Genomic DNA, 16,505 nt, shown 5'->3' with positions numbered 1-16,505 from the left:
AATAATAATTCATTACATTTATATAGCGCTTTTCTAGGCGCTCAAAGCGCTTTACATTGTCAGGGGGTATTTCCTCATCCACCAGCAGTGTGCAGCATCCACCTGGATAATGCGACGGCAGCCATAGTGTGCCAGAACGCCCACCACACACCAGCTTATTGGTGGAAAGGAGACAGAATGATGAAGCTAATCAGTAGATATGGGGATTGTTAGGAGGCCATGATGATCAGAGGCCAATGGGCAAATTTGGCCAGGATGCCGAGGTCACACCTCTACTCTTTTCGAAAGACATCCTGGGATTTTTAATGACCACCGAGAGTCAGGATCTGACTTTGGAAAAGGTGTAAGAACCCTGATTATGGTGCGTTATCTTAGCAGTAGATAACCAAATTAAGAATATTGGTTTTCAAGAAAAACTAAACGTTTTTCACGTTAAAGGTGTCATATGATGTGATTTCAATTTTTCCTTTCTCTGGAGTGTTACAAGCTCTTGGTGCATAAAGAAGATCTGTAAAGTTGCAAAGACTAAAGTCTCAAATCCAAAGAGATATTCTTTATAAAAGTTAAGACTCGTCCACACCCTCCTAAAACGCCTCGTTTGGGATGAATTTTTATTATTTATTTTTTCTTATTAATTTGCTTAAATTAGGGCTACATTTATTTGTCCCATTTTTATCTAAATAATGTAGCTTTTTTTTTTTACTTTTTAAAATGCCAAATTGTATATGACATTTTTGATAATTTATTATGTATATATTTATGACTAATATAAATGATAAATTAATAAATAGGGTCTAACATTAATTATAATCTATTAATTCATCTGTCTAATAATGTTTAAAAATATAATAATTATGTCTACCAAGCTCTGATAATGTATGGAATTTTATATTAACAGACTATCCATATTTTAATTTTAAAAAAGGCTTATACCTTGAAGCACAGATGTGTCTGTCACTTTAAAAATATGAAAATTCTGTCATAATTTACCCAGGTTGTTCTAAACCTGCATAAAGTTCTTTCTTCTGTTGAACACGAAAGAAGATACTTTGAAGAATGTGGGTAACTAAACAGCTGCTGCCTGGTCCTCAGTAACTTAAAAAATATATATATACTATCAGAGTCATTGAGGACCAGAAAATCTTTGGTTACCCACATTCTTCAAAGTATCTTTTTTTATGTTCAACAAAAGAAAGAAATTATTAAGGTTTGGAACAACTTGTGGGTTTGTAAACGATGACAAAATTTTAATTTTTTTTGGTGATTTGGTGAACTATCCCTTTAAGTCAGACAGTTCACCATGAGCAACTTATCTGCAAACTGCGCGTTCATCAATACTGGACAGACCCATTGATAACTTTCCCATTCATCCCTACATCTGGAGAGCCTTGTGTTCAAAGGGCAGATGTGAGCTCCAGATGTTTTAAAACTGCGCAGGTTTAGTGCATGCTGCGCTCGTTCTGGAGACTCCGTTGCTATGAAAACAAAGACGCCAAAATGCAATCATGCGCAAATGAGCTTCTCTAATACCTCGTATGAAATTGATTTCATTATAATTGCTATTAGTATTATAAACAGTGCTTTAAGTCAGACAGTTCACCATGAGCAACTTATCTGCAAACTGCGCGTTCATCAATACTGGACAGACCCATTGATAACTTTCCCATTCATCCCTACATCTGGAGAGCCTTGTGTTCAAAGGGCAGATGTGAGCTCCAGATGTTTTAAAACTGCGCAGGTTTAGTGCATGCTGCGCTCGTTCTGGAGACTCCGTTGCTATGAAAACAAAGACGCCAAAATGCAATCATGCGCAAATGAGCTTCTCTAATACCTCGTATGAAATTGATTTCATTATAATTGCGATTAGTATTATAAACAGTGCAACAATGGCGGACTGATGACAGCTCACTCAGGGCGGGTCTAAGGTAAAACGCCAGTGTCAATCAACAATCGTGGGCGGGGCCTGGGTCTGTGTGACGTCACACAGACAGGCATCTGAGAATGGCTTGATATGAGAAAGGGGACATGATTTAACGAGATAAAAAAAAAACACTGGGTGGATCTTTATAGGGTGGTTGTGTACACACACTGCCAACACACATTTATGTTCAAACAACATGTAAAAGTGCATTTCGCATCCGATGACCCCTTTAAGGTAAATGATACATTGAGTACTTTTTGTCATTAACACCAAAACTTTTGACATTTGACTCTTTTTATTTAACTTCTTTTGGACTGATGCACTGCAACACCCGCTGAGTGCCATTAAACAGCTTGAAAGATCAAAGACAATTTTTAATATAACTCCGACTGGATTCGTCTGAAAGTAGTAGTATCTCAGAATTTGTTGTAGTTGGCGAAATAGGCTCACTAAAGTGCGCATTATTTTTTCACACATTTCCGAATGGATAGTCCCTACAATAAGACAGCGATGGAACGGCGAGCTAATTATTTGAATTTATTTCAGACTATCCATTCGGAAATGTGTGAGAAAATAACACGTTAAGACATTTCATTTGATTTTTCAGCCCATGTGCGTCGGGAGGGACCCAAACTGCTGAGCTGGAGGAGTCGCGTCCAGTCAGCGCTTTCGGACTCCTGAAGCTCACTCTGTTGTCTATCAAATAAGAGAGAAGTTCACAGCTAAACTATCTCCCTGTTCAAATCAAGACACTCTGTAACAGCTATTCTCAATTAACATGACAAAATGTTTATGTAGTTTACCTTAAGGGGTCAATGACGCATCTGGCCGATATATGCAGTGTCATGTTTGATTAATATGTGGTTTAAACTGAAACATGTTGGCCTGGTTTCGCAGACAGGCTTTAGACTTAGCCAGGATTAGTTCAATTAGGACATCTATGTAATTTCTATAAACATAAACATGTGCATCTTGAGACAAAACAAAGGCACTGATATATTTTAAGATCAGTCAGTGCAAGTTTCTTTCAGCTGAAACCGCTCAGACTTGCATTTTATTCTGGGACTAGGCTTAAGCCTTGTATTTGAAACCGGGGGTTTAAGTAGCCTTTGCATTTTTATTTATGTATTGTTTGTTTGTTTGTTGATGTAATTTTTGCTTTTTGAAATATGTACGCAAGGTTTTCTAAATGAATAAATGTAATGTTTTTGTGCATAGGGTTATAAATTCTCAAGGGGAGCAGAAAATGTAAAAAAGACTGTAAAGCTGTAGTGCAGAAAAGTGGTACAGTGTTATGACATTTGGAATGAATAGACATTGTAAGATTTTCTAAAAAAATAAATAAACATGGTTTTTACTGTCAGTCATGCAACCCAACATATGATGAAGAGCTTATTGCACATGTCAATCAAGACTTGATTACAGATATTCTTGCGCAAAAATATCAATACAAACAGCTACATTTAAGAATGTATTTATTTATAAAAGAAATGGCACATTATTTAATTGTATGCATTATATTTGTGAATTCATTGAGTGTATTAAGAGCAAAAGATATGAATTTGTGAGAAGTCGGTTCAGTTACAGTAACGGTTTTGTACTGATTTTTGGCAAAAACAAATTTGTTGTATCTAGACTAAGTTAACTTTTCTGAAGTAACTTCTTGGTCTGACGTGCTGTTTTCTCATTTGCTACATGTATTCCGGATATGAAAGTCAATATTGCACAAATACAGATACAAAAGATCCTGCTACATTTATGTGGAACTGGCACAGCTTTAGCAGGGTATTGAGTGGATAAAATATAGAAATCTTCTTCATTCCTCTAAAAACATAATAAATTTGAACTGTTCCCCCCTCAAAATTCACTCCCAGGAGTCAGTTTAGCTTTTCTGTTTTTTTTAATAATCCTACATTATATCATAGTCAGCTTCAGTCATGGTGTCCCATTCATCTCTCTCTCTCTCAAAGACACATGGTATGCAGGGCAACTGTGTCATACTAGCTGGGACATCCTGTAATTTGGTGGAATTGTAGACAATGTCCTTCATGGGACACTGTGGTCCTGTGTCAAACCCTAAGTAAACTCCCCACATACATACACACACACACACACACACACACCTACCTTAAATCATTTCACACACTGTACATACTCGCAGCTTTTTCCATATTGATGTTTCTGTTATCAGATCTGTTTCTGGCACATTGGATCAGTGGGTTACCCCATCCCAACTGAGCCAGGAGGCCTTTATGTGAATTAGTTTGTTCTCCCTGTGTTCTCATGGCTTTCCTCCATGTACTCCGTGATTTGAAGACGTCTGGGACGTCCTGTGATTTGGTCAATTTTAAGCATGTAACAAATGGGATGTCCTGGTCCTGTATCAAACCCGAAGTCACATCACAACCACACCCCGGCCCGTCCCCTATTAAAGGGGTGAATCGACTGAGGCATCCCAAACAGGAATACTTCTTGTTTCTACAGGACTCACACTTTAATTTGACTATGGCTGGCAGGCAGGCAGTGAAAGCTTATTTAGATCTCGTGTCTCAGGCCTGCAGGGCTGTACTAATATTCCTCAAAGACAACAAAATACCCCACACGATGGAAAACATTGCCATACGAAAAGGTGAGCAACATTGTTGTGCGTGTGTTGTTCAGTGGAGGCTGTGAGAGCCGTTTTGAATGCATTTGTAAAGTCCAGATGATTTTAATCCAGACCTATATAAAAGTTATTCTGAATGTAATGTGTTAATATTTGTTGTCAGAACTCTTTATGAATTCAAACTTCATTTCATTTGTTGAACTTCACAACTTTAATGCTCTTGAACTTGAATCTCTAGCGCAGCAGAAAACACCTGAGTTCGCCAAACTCAACCCCATGCAAAAACTGCCAGTGTTAGAGGACAACGGATTTGTTCTCACTGAGAGGTAAGAAGAGAGAGTGTAGCTAAAAAAACAGATCAAATGTGTGATATTCTTCTAAGCTTTGGTTTTGTGTCACAGTGACGCCATATTGAAGTATCTGGCGACAGCCTATAATGTCCCTGATCACTGGTACCCCAAACTGCCAGAGAAGAGAGCCCGAGTGGATGAGTACACAGCGTGGAATCATGCCAACATGCGCACACACATTTCCTCCATCTTCCTGCACGAGGCAGGGTTTGACGTGGTTAGTTGACATGACATTTCAAGCAGCGACGTTGTTCTTCATCTATAACCGTTTTAAACCACGTTTACCTGTTTTTGACCCTGATTTTGGCAGAATTCACAGGTTTTGTATTCCTGTACAGGTTTTACTGCCACGCATGAGACAACCGGCAAATTCAGAGAAACTTAAAACGGTGCTGGCAGACCTGGATGGCACACTGGACAAGCTGGAAAACGTGTTTCTGAAGAACCAGGCCTTCCTGTGCGGTGACGACATCTCATTGGCTGACCTTTTAGCAGTTTGTGAGCTCATGCAGGTGAGAGCTTAGAGCTGCTAAACGTACTGTGAATGTTCACACAGACCAGTTATAAAGAAGTCCTACCTGTCTTACTTCACCTGTCTTGAGATGTTTGGTGACATCTAAGCTATAGGGCTGAAGAGCTTTAAAATACATTCTCTTGTCTCTTTCAGCCTCTGTGCAGCGGGAGGGACATTCTGAAGGACAGACCCAAACTGCTGAGCTGGAGGAGTCGAGTCCAGTCAGCGCTCTCGGATTCCTTTGATGAAGCTCACTCTGTTGTCTATCAAATAAGAGAGAAGTTCACAGCTAAACTGTCTCCCTGTTCAAATCAAGCCACTCTGTAAAGATATGTTTCACAACTAGTCGCAGCGTTTCTGCAGTTTACTTTATGGGATCAATGATGTATCTGTCTGACCAATGCAGTTTGCTCAGTTTACTCAATGTATTAACTTGTGGTTGTGCAATTTCTAATACAATGTATGTGCAACATACTAAGCCATTTTTTTTAGGAATTAATCTAATGGCTTACAATTATTTATGTCATACATTTTCAAAAGCAGTAAATATAAATGTAATTATTAATGACACAAAACTGTACAACCATATATAAAGAAAAGTGGTACAATGTTAAGACATTCAGGATAAATAGACTTGTTTGATATATATATATATTTTATTTTTTTATAGAAAACCTTTAAAATATGTTAAGGATGTTAAGAATAAAAGATGCTGTGAAAAGAACTGTGGAAAAACTACCATTATACACTGAAAAAAAATGTTTGTTGACTTTAAAATGAAGTGAATTCAAGCTTGATTGACGCAGTGGATTAGTGCTTGTAGTATCTGCAAACTTTGAGAATGTTAAGAATAAAAAATATCTGACTGTGTGTGAAAGATACAAACAATTGTGTTTTGCAAACATTTCGTTTATTGCCAAAACTGTTGCTCACATTAAAATAAATTCAAGTATGATTAATTCTATGATTTCATGAGATGTTTCTTGCTTAAGATTATAATATGGATCCATTTTACAGAATTAAAGATAAAAAGTAATTACAGATACAAGTAGCCTAGTACACTGATTCAAAATAGTGGGCTACTTTGTAATATTTTTGCATAGTAGTTTTAACCATATTCATTTGTATAAAACACATACAAGATGTAATACTAGGCTATTGAAAGTCCCTACCATCATGTGACTTTCCTTGATGTAAAAGGCGGTATTCATTTTGAAGGCACATGATGTAGTGCAGTGTCTGTGTTGCAAATGAGACATTTCTATAGATATTTTCTGGATTTACATTTCCAGGTATTTTTAGCACATTCATACATAAGTACACAGACATAATAAAGCCCTTTAAAATACTGTGCTTTGTAAATGTATCATTTGTTTTACATCGGTGTGGACAGTAGAGGGCCCTCGGTACCATTAGCAGCAATGAGCTTCTTTCTAGAGTGAAACTCACTCTGAATCTCTAGAAAGGTCTTGTTCTTGGTCTCAGGGACCACAAAGAAGATGTAAGTGGCCACCAAGCAACAGACAACAAGGAAAACAAGGAAGCAGTACTGCTTTAGTCCATTCTGAGAGAAATTGAGAAAGAGAAGTTAGTTAAAAACAAAACATTGAAATTCCACTTTGTTTTTAATAACTCTCATCAAAAAGTAATTAACAAATATCATCATTGGATTGTTTTTTACAGAATCTGCACGGTAAATAAGGTCCATCTTGTAGAAATACAACTGCTTTGTGAAATTCTAAATAATAAAAACTGAGTAACCATGCATATCTCAATAAAAGGGAAAGAAGGTGCTCATATATACCACAATAAATGGAAAGATCATGCCAATGAAGAAGAAAGCGATCCAGTTGATAGATCCACCGATCATGTACGCAGCAGGCCGATCGGTTTGGGTGAACAGCTCTGTTGTTAAAATGTTTGTCACACCACCTACAGCACAAAGCACATTGATATTACTGATCAAACTATACCAGTGTGTACCAATATAACAATAGTGTGGATAGAGATGAGTTTTTATCAAAGGAATAGTTCACCCAAAGATGAAAATGTACTCACCCTCAGGGCATCCAAAAATGTGTTTCTTCATCAGAACAGATTTGGAGAAATTTAGCATTACATCACTTGCTCACCAGTGTACCATCTACAGTGAATGGGTGCCGTCAGAATGAGAGTCCAAACAGCTGATAAAAACCTACAAGTAATCCACAACTGCTTGTTTTTTAAGAAACAACTCTATCATTAAGGCATTTTAATTGATTAAACTGCTTGATCTGTGCATATTTCTCTCCTGATTCATGTGACGTTTTCACTGGAAAAAAGCAGTATTATGGATACAGACTTTTATTACATTTTGAAGTTAAAAACTTCTTAATGATGGGTTTGTTTCTTACAAATGTGCAGCTTTTTGCTTCACAAGATGTTAATTGATGGACTGGAGTGGTGTGGATTATAGTTTTTTTTATCAGCTGTTTGTACTCTCATTCTGACGGCACCCATTCACTGCAGAGCATCCACTGGTGAGCAACTGATGTAATGCTAAAATTCTCCACATCTGTTCCAATGAAGAAACAAACTCATCTTGGCTGGCCTGAGGGTGAGCACATTTTCAACCAATTGTCATTTTTGAGTGATCTATTCCTTTAATGGTAAAACATTCATGCACTGTAATCTTCCTTTGCTTTCTTTCTTTTTTTTTTACTCATTCATTCACCTGGTCCAAGGCCAAAACTGAGAATGAAGGCAAAAACACAAATCATACTAAGGTAGGGAACCCAAGGGCTGGACTCCTGTGAGGAGAAACACCAAACAAACATCATTAAATCTGCATACATTCAAATGTTTGAAAATGAAGATCACAAACTGTAGGCCATGTTTCAACATAACCATATAAGTATGATTCTAGTTTATACAGCGACATATGATAATAGAATATTGGCACAGTGCACAAAATGAATATTGCGGGGGAAATAAAACAGCAGGTATTAGGTCACTAGACCTGAAAAGTGAGGGCGATGGTGAAACAGACACAGCACACGCTCATGAGAGAGTATCCACCTATAATCAGAGCTCTTCTTCCCAGAGATTCAATCAGAAGACCCTGGAACACACAACATCAGTTTGAATCAACTGTGAACTGACTCAGGCTGAATAATGACATTACTGTCTTCTGTAGAGCTGCCTACAGCTGAACTGAACTTGCTTCATAATTAATGAACGTTACGCGGTTACAGGACTGAATCTGCAGCAGCACTGAACTGACTGAAGCTGAATAATGTCACTTTTTGACCTTTCAAAAACTGGGTTTAGGTGTGATTTAGCTCATTTTATGTGATTTAGCCAAGTGGGACATGATTCTTTATCATCAACAGGCATTGGCATAACAACTTTATGCCAAATCTGCCCATAATCCATAGCTTACCAATTATAGTATTAACCTACGTTATAATATTTGCTTTATTTCTATGCTCTGTGTCATGCATTCTGAGAAAAACGAATTTGTGCAGGTATAATGACAAATTCCAGACTTACACATGTCAGTGCGGTGATGCACTCACAAGCTCCAGTTCCCACTGTAGCGTACGGAATCTTGGCAGCTGGAATCCCAGCCTGGGTGAACACGTAGTCTGCATAGAAATAAATCTAAGTGGGGAAGAGACATACATATGAAGAGTTTATTTGCAAAAACAGATAACTCCGATTTTTGTAATTTTCAAAAATCATGTTTTTTTGTTATGTTATCGTGTTTTTATTGTGTTTTATTGTGTTAGTTAGCTGTGTTTTTTAGTTATTTTTTACCTAATCAAAATAACCCAACTGCAGTTTGATTGAGATTAATTGGAATGCATAATGAAAAAAACGTGATTTTTGAAAATGGTTAAAAACTGAGTTATCTGTTTTTGCAAATGAACTCTTCATATATTGGCATTGGTGTACATTAGATCAGAAATTTGTGTAACATTTGCACAGTGTCAATAAAACTTAACACAAAGACCATCATTAGGCCGAATGGTTCTCTTTGCAAAACTGTAGGGTACCATGTCAAACCAAAAATTTTAATAAATAAATATATATACATTTCTTTCTTTCTTTCTTTCTTTCTTTCTTTCAATAGCTACTGCCTATAGATAGTAGGCTAACAAATAACAGTAACAAAAAATAAAAAGGGTGCGGACAACATGAACTGGAAATAATGACGAGTTTTCAGAAGTAGTCACTTTTTAGCAAAAAGAATTGCAAACACGACGTTTTAAAACTTTTTCTTAGGTGCGGTCACATTAGCAACATTTCGGTGTAATATCTTCGGCAAAAAAAAAAATTTGCACGAATACCCTTAAATCACTACATTTTACGGTACAGTTACAGTTTAGAACCTAGAACGTACGTACGTAACCTTGGTGACGCAAGAATGGGCGACGTAGTTGACACTGGTAAACCTTGTAGTGAACACTATGGAGGATAAAGTTACATCGAATAGAAAGTTAAACGTTCCCAGACTATCTACGAAGAAAATATGCGTAATATATTTAAATATTATGTATATCAGCCAAGTTGGGAACAGTTTAATCATACTGTGTGAGAATTAAACTTTGACGATGGTGTAAAAGCGCTTTGATATAAACTAAAGTTTAAATCTAATTTAAGCAACAAATTATAACAAACAATTTTCAGAAATGTACGTTTGGCCTATCCAATGGTTTGATGTTTTATTTAATGCAATGACATTCATTATCTGTTTGTTAGGACTAAAGGTGATTCACCATTGGCTTTGCAGTTCTACAATGTTATCTCACATGACACTCCATAAAAGCTTTTCAGCATGTGTGCAAAATCACTTTCATGCCCATTATAGGAGCTCAAGTTAATGTCACAGCCACAAAGTTAAAATCTGAACGATTTCATGTTTTTTCTTTTTTCTTTAATAATCATTTTCTCTGAGAAAAGATCAGGGTTTAAACCACAGCAGGCCGATCACATGCCATTTTGAAGGGAGGGGGTGTTTTTTTTGTTTTAATAGTGCACACATCAGCAGTCAAGGATAATCCAAGCCACTGATGTGATGTTGTTGTTTCCTGCTGTCTGGGTGAGATACACACCGCATTAATGCCGTTGAGTTGCTGGGACGTGTGGATCACGACGAGGGTCAAGAGCTGCCAGCGAAGACTAGTGTCCGTAAAAAGCTCCCATGGCTTTTTGGGTTTAATACCAACCGCGCTGACTCTCTCTCTCTCTATGTCCTCCTTTTCTCCGTGGTACTTATCCGGGCCATGGAACCACATTAGAGCTGAAAGAAAGTGGCAAAGGGCATAACATTCCTTTACTCACGAGATTCTCTTCTCCTCGCTTCTGTAGTTGGTTACGGCTCAACGGGTTGGATTTAGTTCCCTACAGGGTGCTCACATTATGACATCCATTCAAGTGTGATCATTTCAATGAGATTTTACGCTTCAGTCTTTAAACATTCTGATTTTGTGGTTATATGCAGCTGAGATGACAACACCATCTTTCTTTCAGTGGAATCACGAGTTTAAATGTGACTCGTGACCTTATACTTGCCAGAAAAACAAGCAGGAAACAATGATTTTTTTTTTGTAATTTTCATGGAGGTTTGTTTACCTGGGTTGTTGATTAATTATTTTATCTTCATCGATTTACTTATTAAAATATACCATTTTTTGTTCAATTTCTGAATTATCACATGAAGCATATTGGAAAAGTTTGTAGAAACTGTGCAGAAATTTCACATGGACAGCTGATATTTGAATCTGCTGTTTTCCGTAGACTATTAAATTCATCACATAACTTTAACAGTAAAATTAAAGGGGTCCTATTATGCTCTTTTACAAAGTCTTGATTTTGTTTTGGGGGTGTACTAGAACAGGCTCTCATACTAGGTTTCCCATTCGTCGGTATTTGTGATATCATAAATCCTGGAAAATATGCGTTGTAGTCCAAACGAGTCGTTCGTTGTAGTTTTTGAAAAGTGATTTCTGTTAAATAAAATATCTACTTTTGAAGAGGACTTTGAGCTTTGTAACTTTGCAGATCTTTTTTATGCTCAAACAGCAACATTACAGACTAACTAAAGTTGAAAAAGTGAAAAAGCATAATAGGAACCATTTAAAATAGCCTTAATGCATACATTTGTATGTTTCCAACTCGATTTAGTTTGTGTACTTATTTAGTAAGATTTTCTTTAAAATAAATTTATATTTTTTACTCGGCAAGGATGCATTAAATGAATCAAGTGACAGGAAAGACATTTATAGTGTTACAAAAGATTGCATCTCATATATGATGTTCTTTTTCATGTTTTCGTTTTCATGTTTCACGAAATATTAAATATAGGCATTTTTAACATAGATTGTAGTAAGACATTAATGCTGTTTTTTAGCTTTATATTCACTCTTCTATTCAAGAAATCCTGGGGGGAAAACCCTATTACAGTTTCTACAAGACTGTCTTTAACATTGATAAGAAGAAGAAATGAGCAGCAAATCAGCATATCAGAATAATTTCTAAAGGATCATGTGACACTGAAGACTGGAGTAATGATGCTGAAAATTCAGCTTTGTGTCACGGGAATACATTATATTTCAAAATATATTCAAGTACAAAACAGTTATTTTAAATTGTAATAATATTTTTCAATGTAATTTTGATCAAATAAATGGAGCCTGGGTGAGCATATGAGACATATGAGAAAATTCAAAATTCTTGCTAACCCCAAATGTTTGAAGGATAGTGTATTTTAACTGACCTCAGCCATTCCATTCCATTCCATAAAATAAAATAAAATAAAATAATATAAAATAATATAAAATATAAAATATAAAATAAAATAAAATAATATAAAATATAAAAATTAAATTAAATTAAATTAAATTAAATTAAATTTTAAGGACAGCAGAGAGACAAATAGGGTTCGGGACATTCAAACTCTAAGTTTTATCATTACCTTTAAAAATGGGTATTATCCAACCACATCCCACTAGCCTTACAACAAATAATGTTTTTAACAATATTGTGCAACATAGTTATAAAACCATCCTGTACCCTTTTTGCAGGCGTCGTCATCTCCGCGGTCGATGAGCAGGTAGCGAGGGCTCTCGGGGAACCAGGGAAAAGTCAGCAGCTGCATTATGGCTGGAATACAGACGGTGGACAAGAGGATGGGCCAGTACTCCTCCTTACCTAACAACTCACTGACACACACACAAAACATGAGTCTTAACATCTTTACTGACATCTTTATGAATGTCATCAGACATGCCATAAGAGGAATCTATTTTATTCTACAAGCTTTTCACTGTGTTGAGCTTGAACAAGTTTTGTCCCTCCTCATATTCTTTATATGGAGAATGACTGCCTTTTTTCTTACTTGAGGCCAATCACTTGTCCTGTGAGGATCCCTCCGGTGATGAAAATGGAAGTTCCCATCGCCATGGCACCACGCAGAGCTCTAGGTGCGATCTCACCAATATACAGGGGCTGCACACACTCCAAAGAGAAAGGAAAAATTTAAATCGCATCATATGACCCCTTTAATGTATTAGTGATACCTCTTACAGTAGTTAAAATTAGTCTTGCCTGTATACACACACAAAAAAAAATCCAAATGTGACCCTGAATCAGACTAATTCTAAAATGTGTACATAACATTATTGAACTTTAACGATATCTGCACTACATTTATTTTGGTTCTGTTCTGTTTACCCTGATCCTAACAAAGCTTATTTATTCAGCTTTCAGATGATGTATAAATCTCAATTTCGAAAAATTGACACTTAAGACTGCTTTTGTGGTCCAGGGTCACAAATGTGGTTTTTGGATTCAGTACTTTTTGTCACATTCAAAAATCAAAAATGTGCAAGGAACCAAAATCCAAATCCATGTGATATATTTACTACAAATTTCATGTGACTTTTAGTCTGATGAGCTACTGCAATAATAACTCATCATGCATGCTGCACTGAACTCCATGTGACTAATGCATGTTCCATAAAGTCTGCTGTGGATGTAAACACAAACGGGCTTAAGTGATGAGAATAATCACGTTAATGCACACAGTTCTTACCTTGGTAGGTGCGTTTATGATAGATATATTGTACCCATATTGAAATGTTCCACCGATGCCAGCTGCCCAGACAGCCAGAAGAAGAGACTTACTGGGGACCTGCAGTTAACAGAGTACAAAAGGCATGTTCGAAAGTGATTCTGATTTCAGCTCATCGTTAACAGCTAATATTTAGAGTATCTAAGAGTAGAGTATTAAAAGGAGGGTAACAACAGAACGGTGAAGAGTTGTGAAAATATGTAATATGCATGCAAATATAAAGTACAAAAAATAATGTAATATGCAAGACTTCAAGAATATTACAGTCAACTTCATGTCCTATCCATCACTGTTCATTATTGCTATGCTGAAGAGTACATTATAACCTACTAGTAATAAATATTTTAATTAAAAAAAAATTTAAATATATTTTAAAAAATAATAAAAAGCAATTAAATAATTTGGTAACAATAATAATAATTAATAGTATTTTTAAAAATGTATTTCATTAAAAAAAAGAATTTATTTTATTTTATCATACCTTTATTTGTTGAGCTGGTTCTTTGAAGTCTTTAAGTAAAGGTTGATATTCCTTAAGCTCTCCACTGTCTTTGCCCATTTTTGAAACTCGTTGAAAATATTTGAACGTTTTTACTTAATATTCCAAACGCCTCTTAATCACGGATTCAGACTGTCTCTGAAATGCGAACTCATCCTAGGACAGAACTGCTCTAAGTGCTCTAGATAAGGTGCATAACATATATACCAGCTGAAATACAATCGTGCTGTTGTTCATAGCATGAGCAGTGAAAACTGCATGGGTTCAGAGTTAATTCAGGATGAAATTCCCTTTAGAGAAGCTCTGTAGGGTGTCTTTAAGAAATGTTTGTCTTTTAACACATACATGTCAATTGCTTTTCCATGTTCAGCCCTGTGGATAATGCTGTGGACAGCCTTTGTTGTGGACCGTAAATTCAAAAGTCAAATGAAAGCTTACCTTTCTTCTCAAAGTCGGAGACTCTTCTTGGCCATTCATTTTAAGTTCATTCATTTAGAGCAACATTTAAAGTTCCGAGTGATAAAGAACTGAGTTATTCCATCGTGCTTTCTAGGTCTCACTACAAAGATTAACTTTGAAGGGCGGTAGGTCTGTGTGCAGTCATTAGTGTAATCATAAGCTCCAGTTGACCACCACTTTACAATTACCTTAGGCACAAATTCAGAATTGTGCATATAAGATGTTGTGATTACGGCTGAATTGTCCTCTTACAGTTATTTATAATGATGACTAATGAAATGCTTAATGCTAGTTGGCTGTTCTTTGTGAGTAGAAATATTTATTCAACTATATCAAGCATTGTGTTGTTTGGCCTTTGATCACAAAGAGCACATTGTTGCTGTTTCAGTCAAGTGACTTGCAGAGCCCATAAGCCTCTTTCTGATTCATAGGAAACTCGACCAGTTTGGAAGTCTCTGACCACACCAGTATCATCATTTTATGAAAAAAAAAAAATATGCACATTTAAAGTCTAAAGTATGGTGAACGGTAGGCTCCTGCTATATCGATGATTATCTCAAATGCTTGAGACAGAAGGAAATCTTGTGTTGCTTCACCAAACTCAGATGTTCTGTAATGCCTAACCACTGGCCTAGTTTAGATATGAACTGTTGAGTGAGAGTAGCCATGCCTTCATTGACCACAAGAGGGCAGATCTTCAAAGAGAAATGAGTCTAGAAAACAAAATTTTAGTATTAACTTTTTTTAAAAAACGTAATTATTAGCCACAATAGTTTCAAGCAGCATTGACAGGAAAATACTACTACTACAAATAATCATAATATAATATAATATAATATAATTATTTGTATTACTAACTATACAAACAAGCAAATTATACAATTATGTTAATTAAAGTAAGTTAAATTAGTTAAGGGGGTTAATTAAGATATATTGCAATATATTAATCTAGAGAGTTAGTTCGATGCTTAACTCCACTTTGCTTTAAGGATTAAAGTAAAATTGTCAAGACATTGTTAAATGCAGTTTTACTTGGTACTAGTATGGACATAAATGGCCTATATTAAAAAAACTTAAATTACAATGCACAACATATTGCACCGTGCATATATGGGAGGTTTTTTTATTATTATTTGTTTTGGTTTTATTTTTAAGTTATTAATTCTTGCTGAATAGAAGGCACATGATTACTTTTTACCACGACATTTACATATATTTTGTCCCTAAACACATTTTTCCCCATTCAGAGAATAATTTCTTTAGCTTAATTTGAATATTACACTATTTTCCACGGCCTTAAAGAATTTTGATTCTTTAATTTCTATTAAATTAAATTGATTATTTAATTTCTAATTTCTAAAGAAAAAAATAATAATTGATGGAATAGACAAGTTATTTGACTTATTTTTGATGTAAGATTAAGATATTCCTATTCGATTATTATTAACCTATGTATAAACTGATGTATATCTGTTCAGATGTAAATCATTTGGATTTTAATGATATTATTTAATTTAATTTGTTTAGCTTAATTCAGTTTCGTTTACTGTTTATTTTTTGTTTGCTTTGCTAAATTTATCAAGTGGTCCTTTTGTTTAGAAAATCCATGTGACCTGACGCCCCGCCTCCTGTGCGCTCACGTGACCTCCGTGCGCCTGGTAACAGCGAAAGCGTCTCTCGTGGAGAAGATGAACTCGAGGAGCCGCGGAAGATTTACCGCCGAAACGGATCACGATGCGCGATAAATCCTTCGTTCACGTACTTTCAACAAGCTCCGCCATAACACGCACACATGCGAGCCCTTCACAATAACACTGACACACTGACAGCGATATCCGGCTAAGCGTCTTAAGGCTTGGGACGGTAAGTTTTGTTTTGGTGTCGCGAACTTTACTGCATTTAATGCGCGTCTAGAAGTGTATCGTGTAGTTTAATAGCAGATGCATGGATTAAAAGCGATGCTGCATGCTTGTCGTGCAGTTCTTGCTGATTTACGTTCAACAGAGCAATGCATTTTGCACCGGTACGTTACCCTCTCTCT

At 36.0% G+C, this 16,505-nt stretch overlaps 3 protein-coding genes across 3 annotated transcripts in view; 2 read left to right on the top strand and 1 right to left on the bottom strand.

The window, feature by feature from the left end:
• The first annotated feature begins 4,347 nt into the window (after positions 1 to 4,347).
• On the top strand, positions 4,348 to 6,020 carry LOC107751415 (glutathione S-transferase theta-1-like). Its single transcript, XM_016567142.1, has 5 exons — positions 4,348 to 4,550; positions 4,765 to 4,852; positions 4,928 to 5,078; positions 5,215 to 5,388; positions 5,544 to 6,020. The coding sequence occupies exons 1-5, from the start codon at positions 4,427 to 4,429 to the stop codon at positions 5,715 to 5,717; spliced, it is 711 nt and encodes a 236-aa protein (XP_016422628.1). The 5' UTR covers positions 4,348 to 4,426; the 3' UTR covers positions 5,718 to 6,020.
• A 498-nt stretch (positions 6,021 to 6,518) lies between these two features.
• Positions 6,519 to 13,373, bottom strand: LOC107751419 (solute carrier family 2, facilitated glucose transporter member 11-like). Its single transcript, XM_016567147.1, has 9 exons — positions 13,359 to 13,373; positions 12,772 to 12,890; positions 12,447 to 12,595; positions 10,487 to 10,674; positions 8,922 to 9,032; positions 8,389 to 8,490; positions 8,104 to 8,179; positions 7,195 to 7,322; positions 6,519 to 6,954 (listed from the first exon to the last, which is right to left on the bottom strand). The coding sequence occupies exons 1-9, from the start codon at positions 13,371 to 13,373 to the stop codon at positions 6,766 to 6,768; spliced, it is 1,077 nt and encodes a 358-aa protein (XP_016422633.1). The 3' UTR covers positions 6,519 to 6,765.
• Positions 13,374 to 16,093: 2,720 nt separating this feature from the next.
• The window catches only part of LOC107751417 (WD repeat-containing protein 31-like), a 6,136-nt gene continuing 5,724 nt past the window's right edge, over positions 16,094 to 16,505 (top strand). Inside the window, exon 1 of the mRNA XM_016567146.1 lies at positions 16,094 to 16,327. The gene's annotated coding sequence lies outside the window, so the exon portion shown is untranslated. The remainder of the gene's footprint in view (positions 16,328 to 16,505) is intronic.

This window comes from Sinocyclocheilus rhinocerous, unplaced genomic scaffold (genome assembly GCF_001515625.1).
Source record: "Sinocyclocheilus rhinocerous isolate Xijiao unplaced genomic scaffold, SAMN03320098_v1.1 scaffold2738, whole genome shotgun sequence".
NCBI lineage: Eukaryota > Metazoa > Chordata > Actinopteri > Cypriniformes > Cyprinidae > Sinocyclocheilus > Sinocyclocheilus rhinocerous.
Note: the sequence above shows the minus strand (reverse complement) of the source record. Positions and strands in the feature narration are given on the sequence as shown.

Coding starts and splice junctions, on each gene's coding strand:
- LOC107751415 (XM_016567142.1), top strand. CDS start 4,427: ATGGCTGGCAGGCAGGCAGTGAAAGCTTATTTAGATCTCGTGTCTCAG. Junction 5,079..5,214: donor CCTCCATCTTCCTGCACGAG/GCAGGGTTTGAC, acceptor ATTCCTGTACAG/GTTTTACTGCCACGCATGAG. Junction 5,389..5,543: donor CAGTTTGTGAGCTCATGCAG/GTGAGAGCTTAG, acceptor TGTCTCTTTCAG/CCTCTGTGCAGCGGGAGGGA.
- LOC107751419 (XM_016567147.1), bottom strand. Junction 7,323..8,103: donor CAGTTTTGGCCTTGGACCAG/GTGAATGAATGA, acceptor TTTGTGCTGTAG/GTGGTGTGACAAACATTTTA. Junction 6,955..7,194: donor TGATCTTTCCATTTATTGTG/GTATATATGAGC, acceptor AATTTCTCTCAG/AATGGACTAAAGCAGTACTG.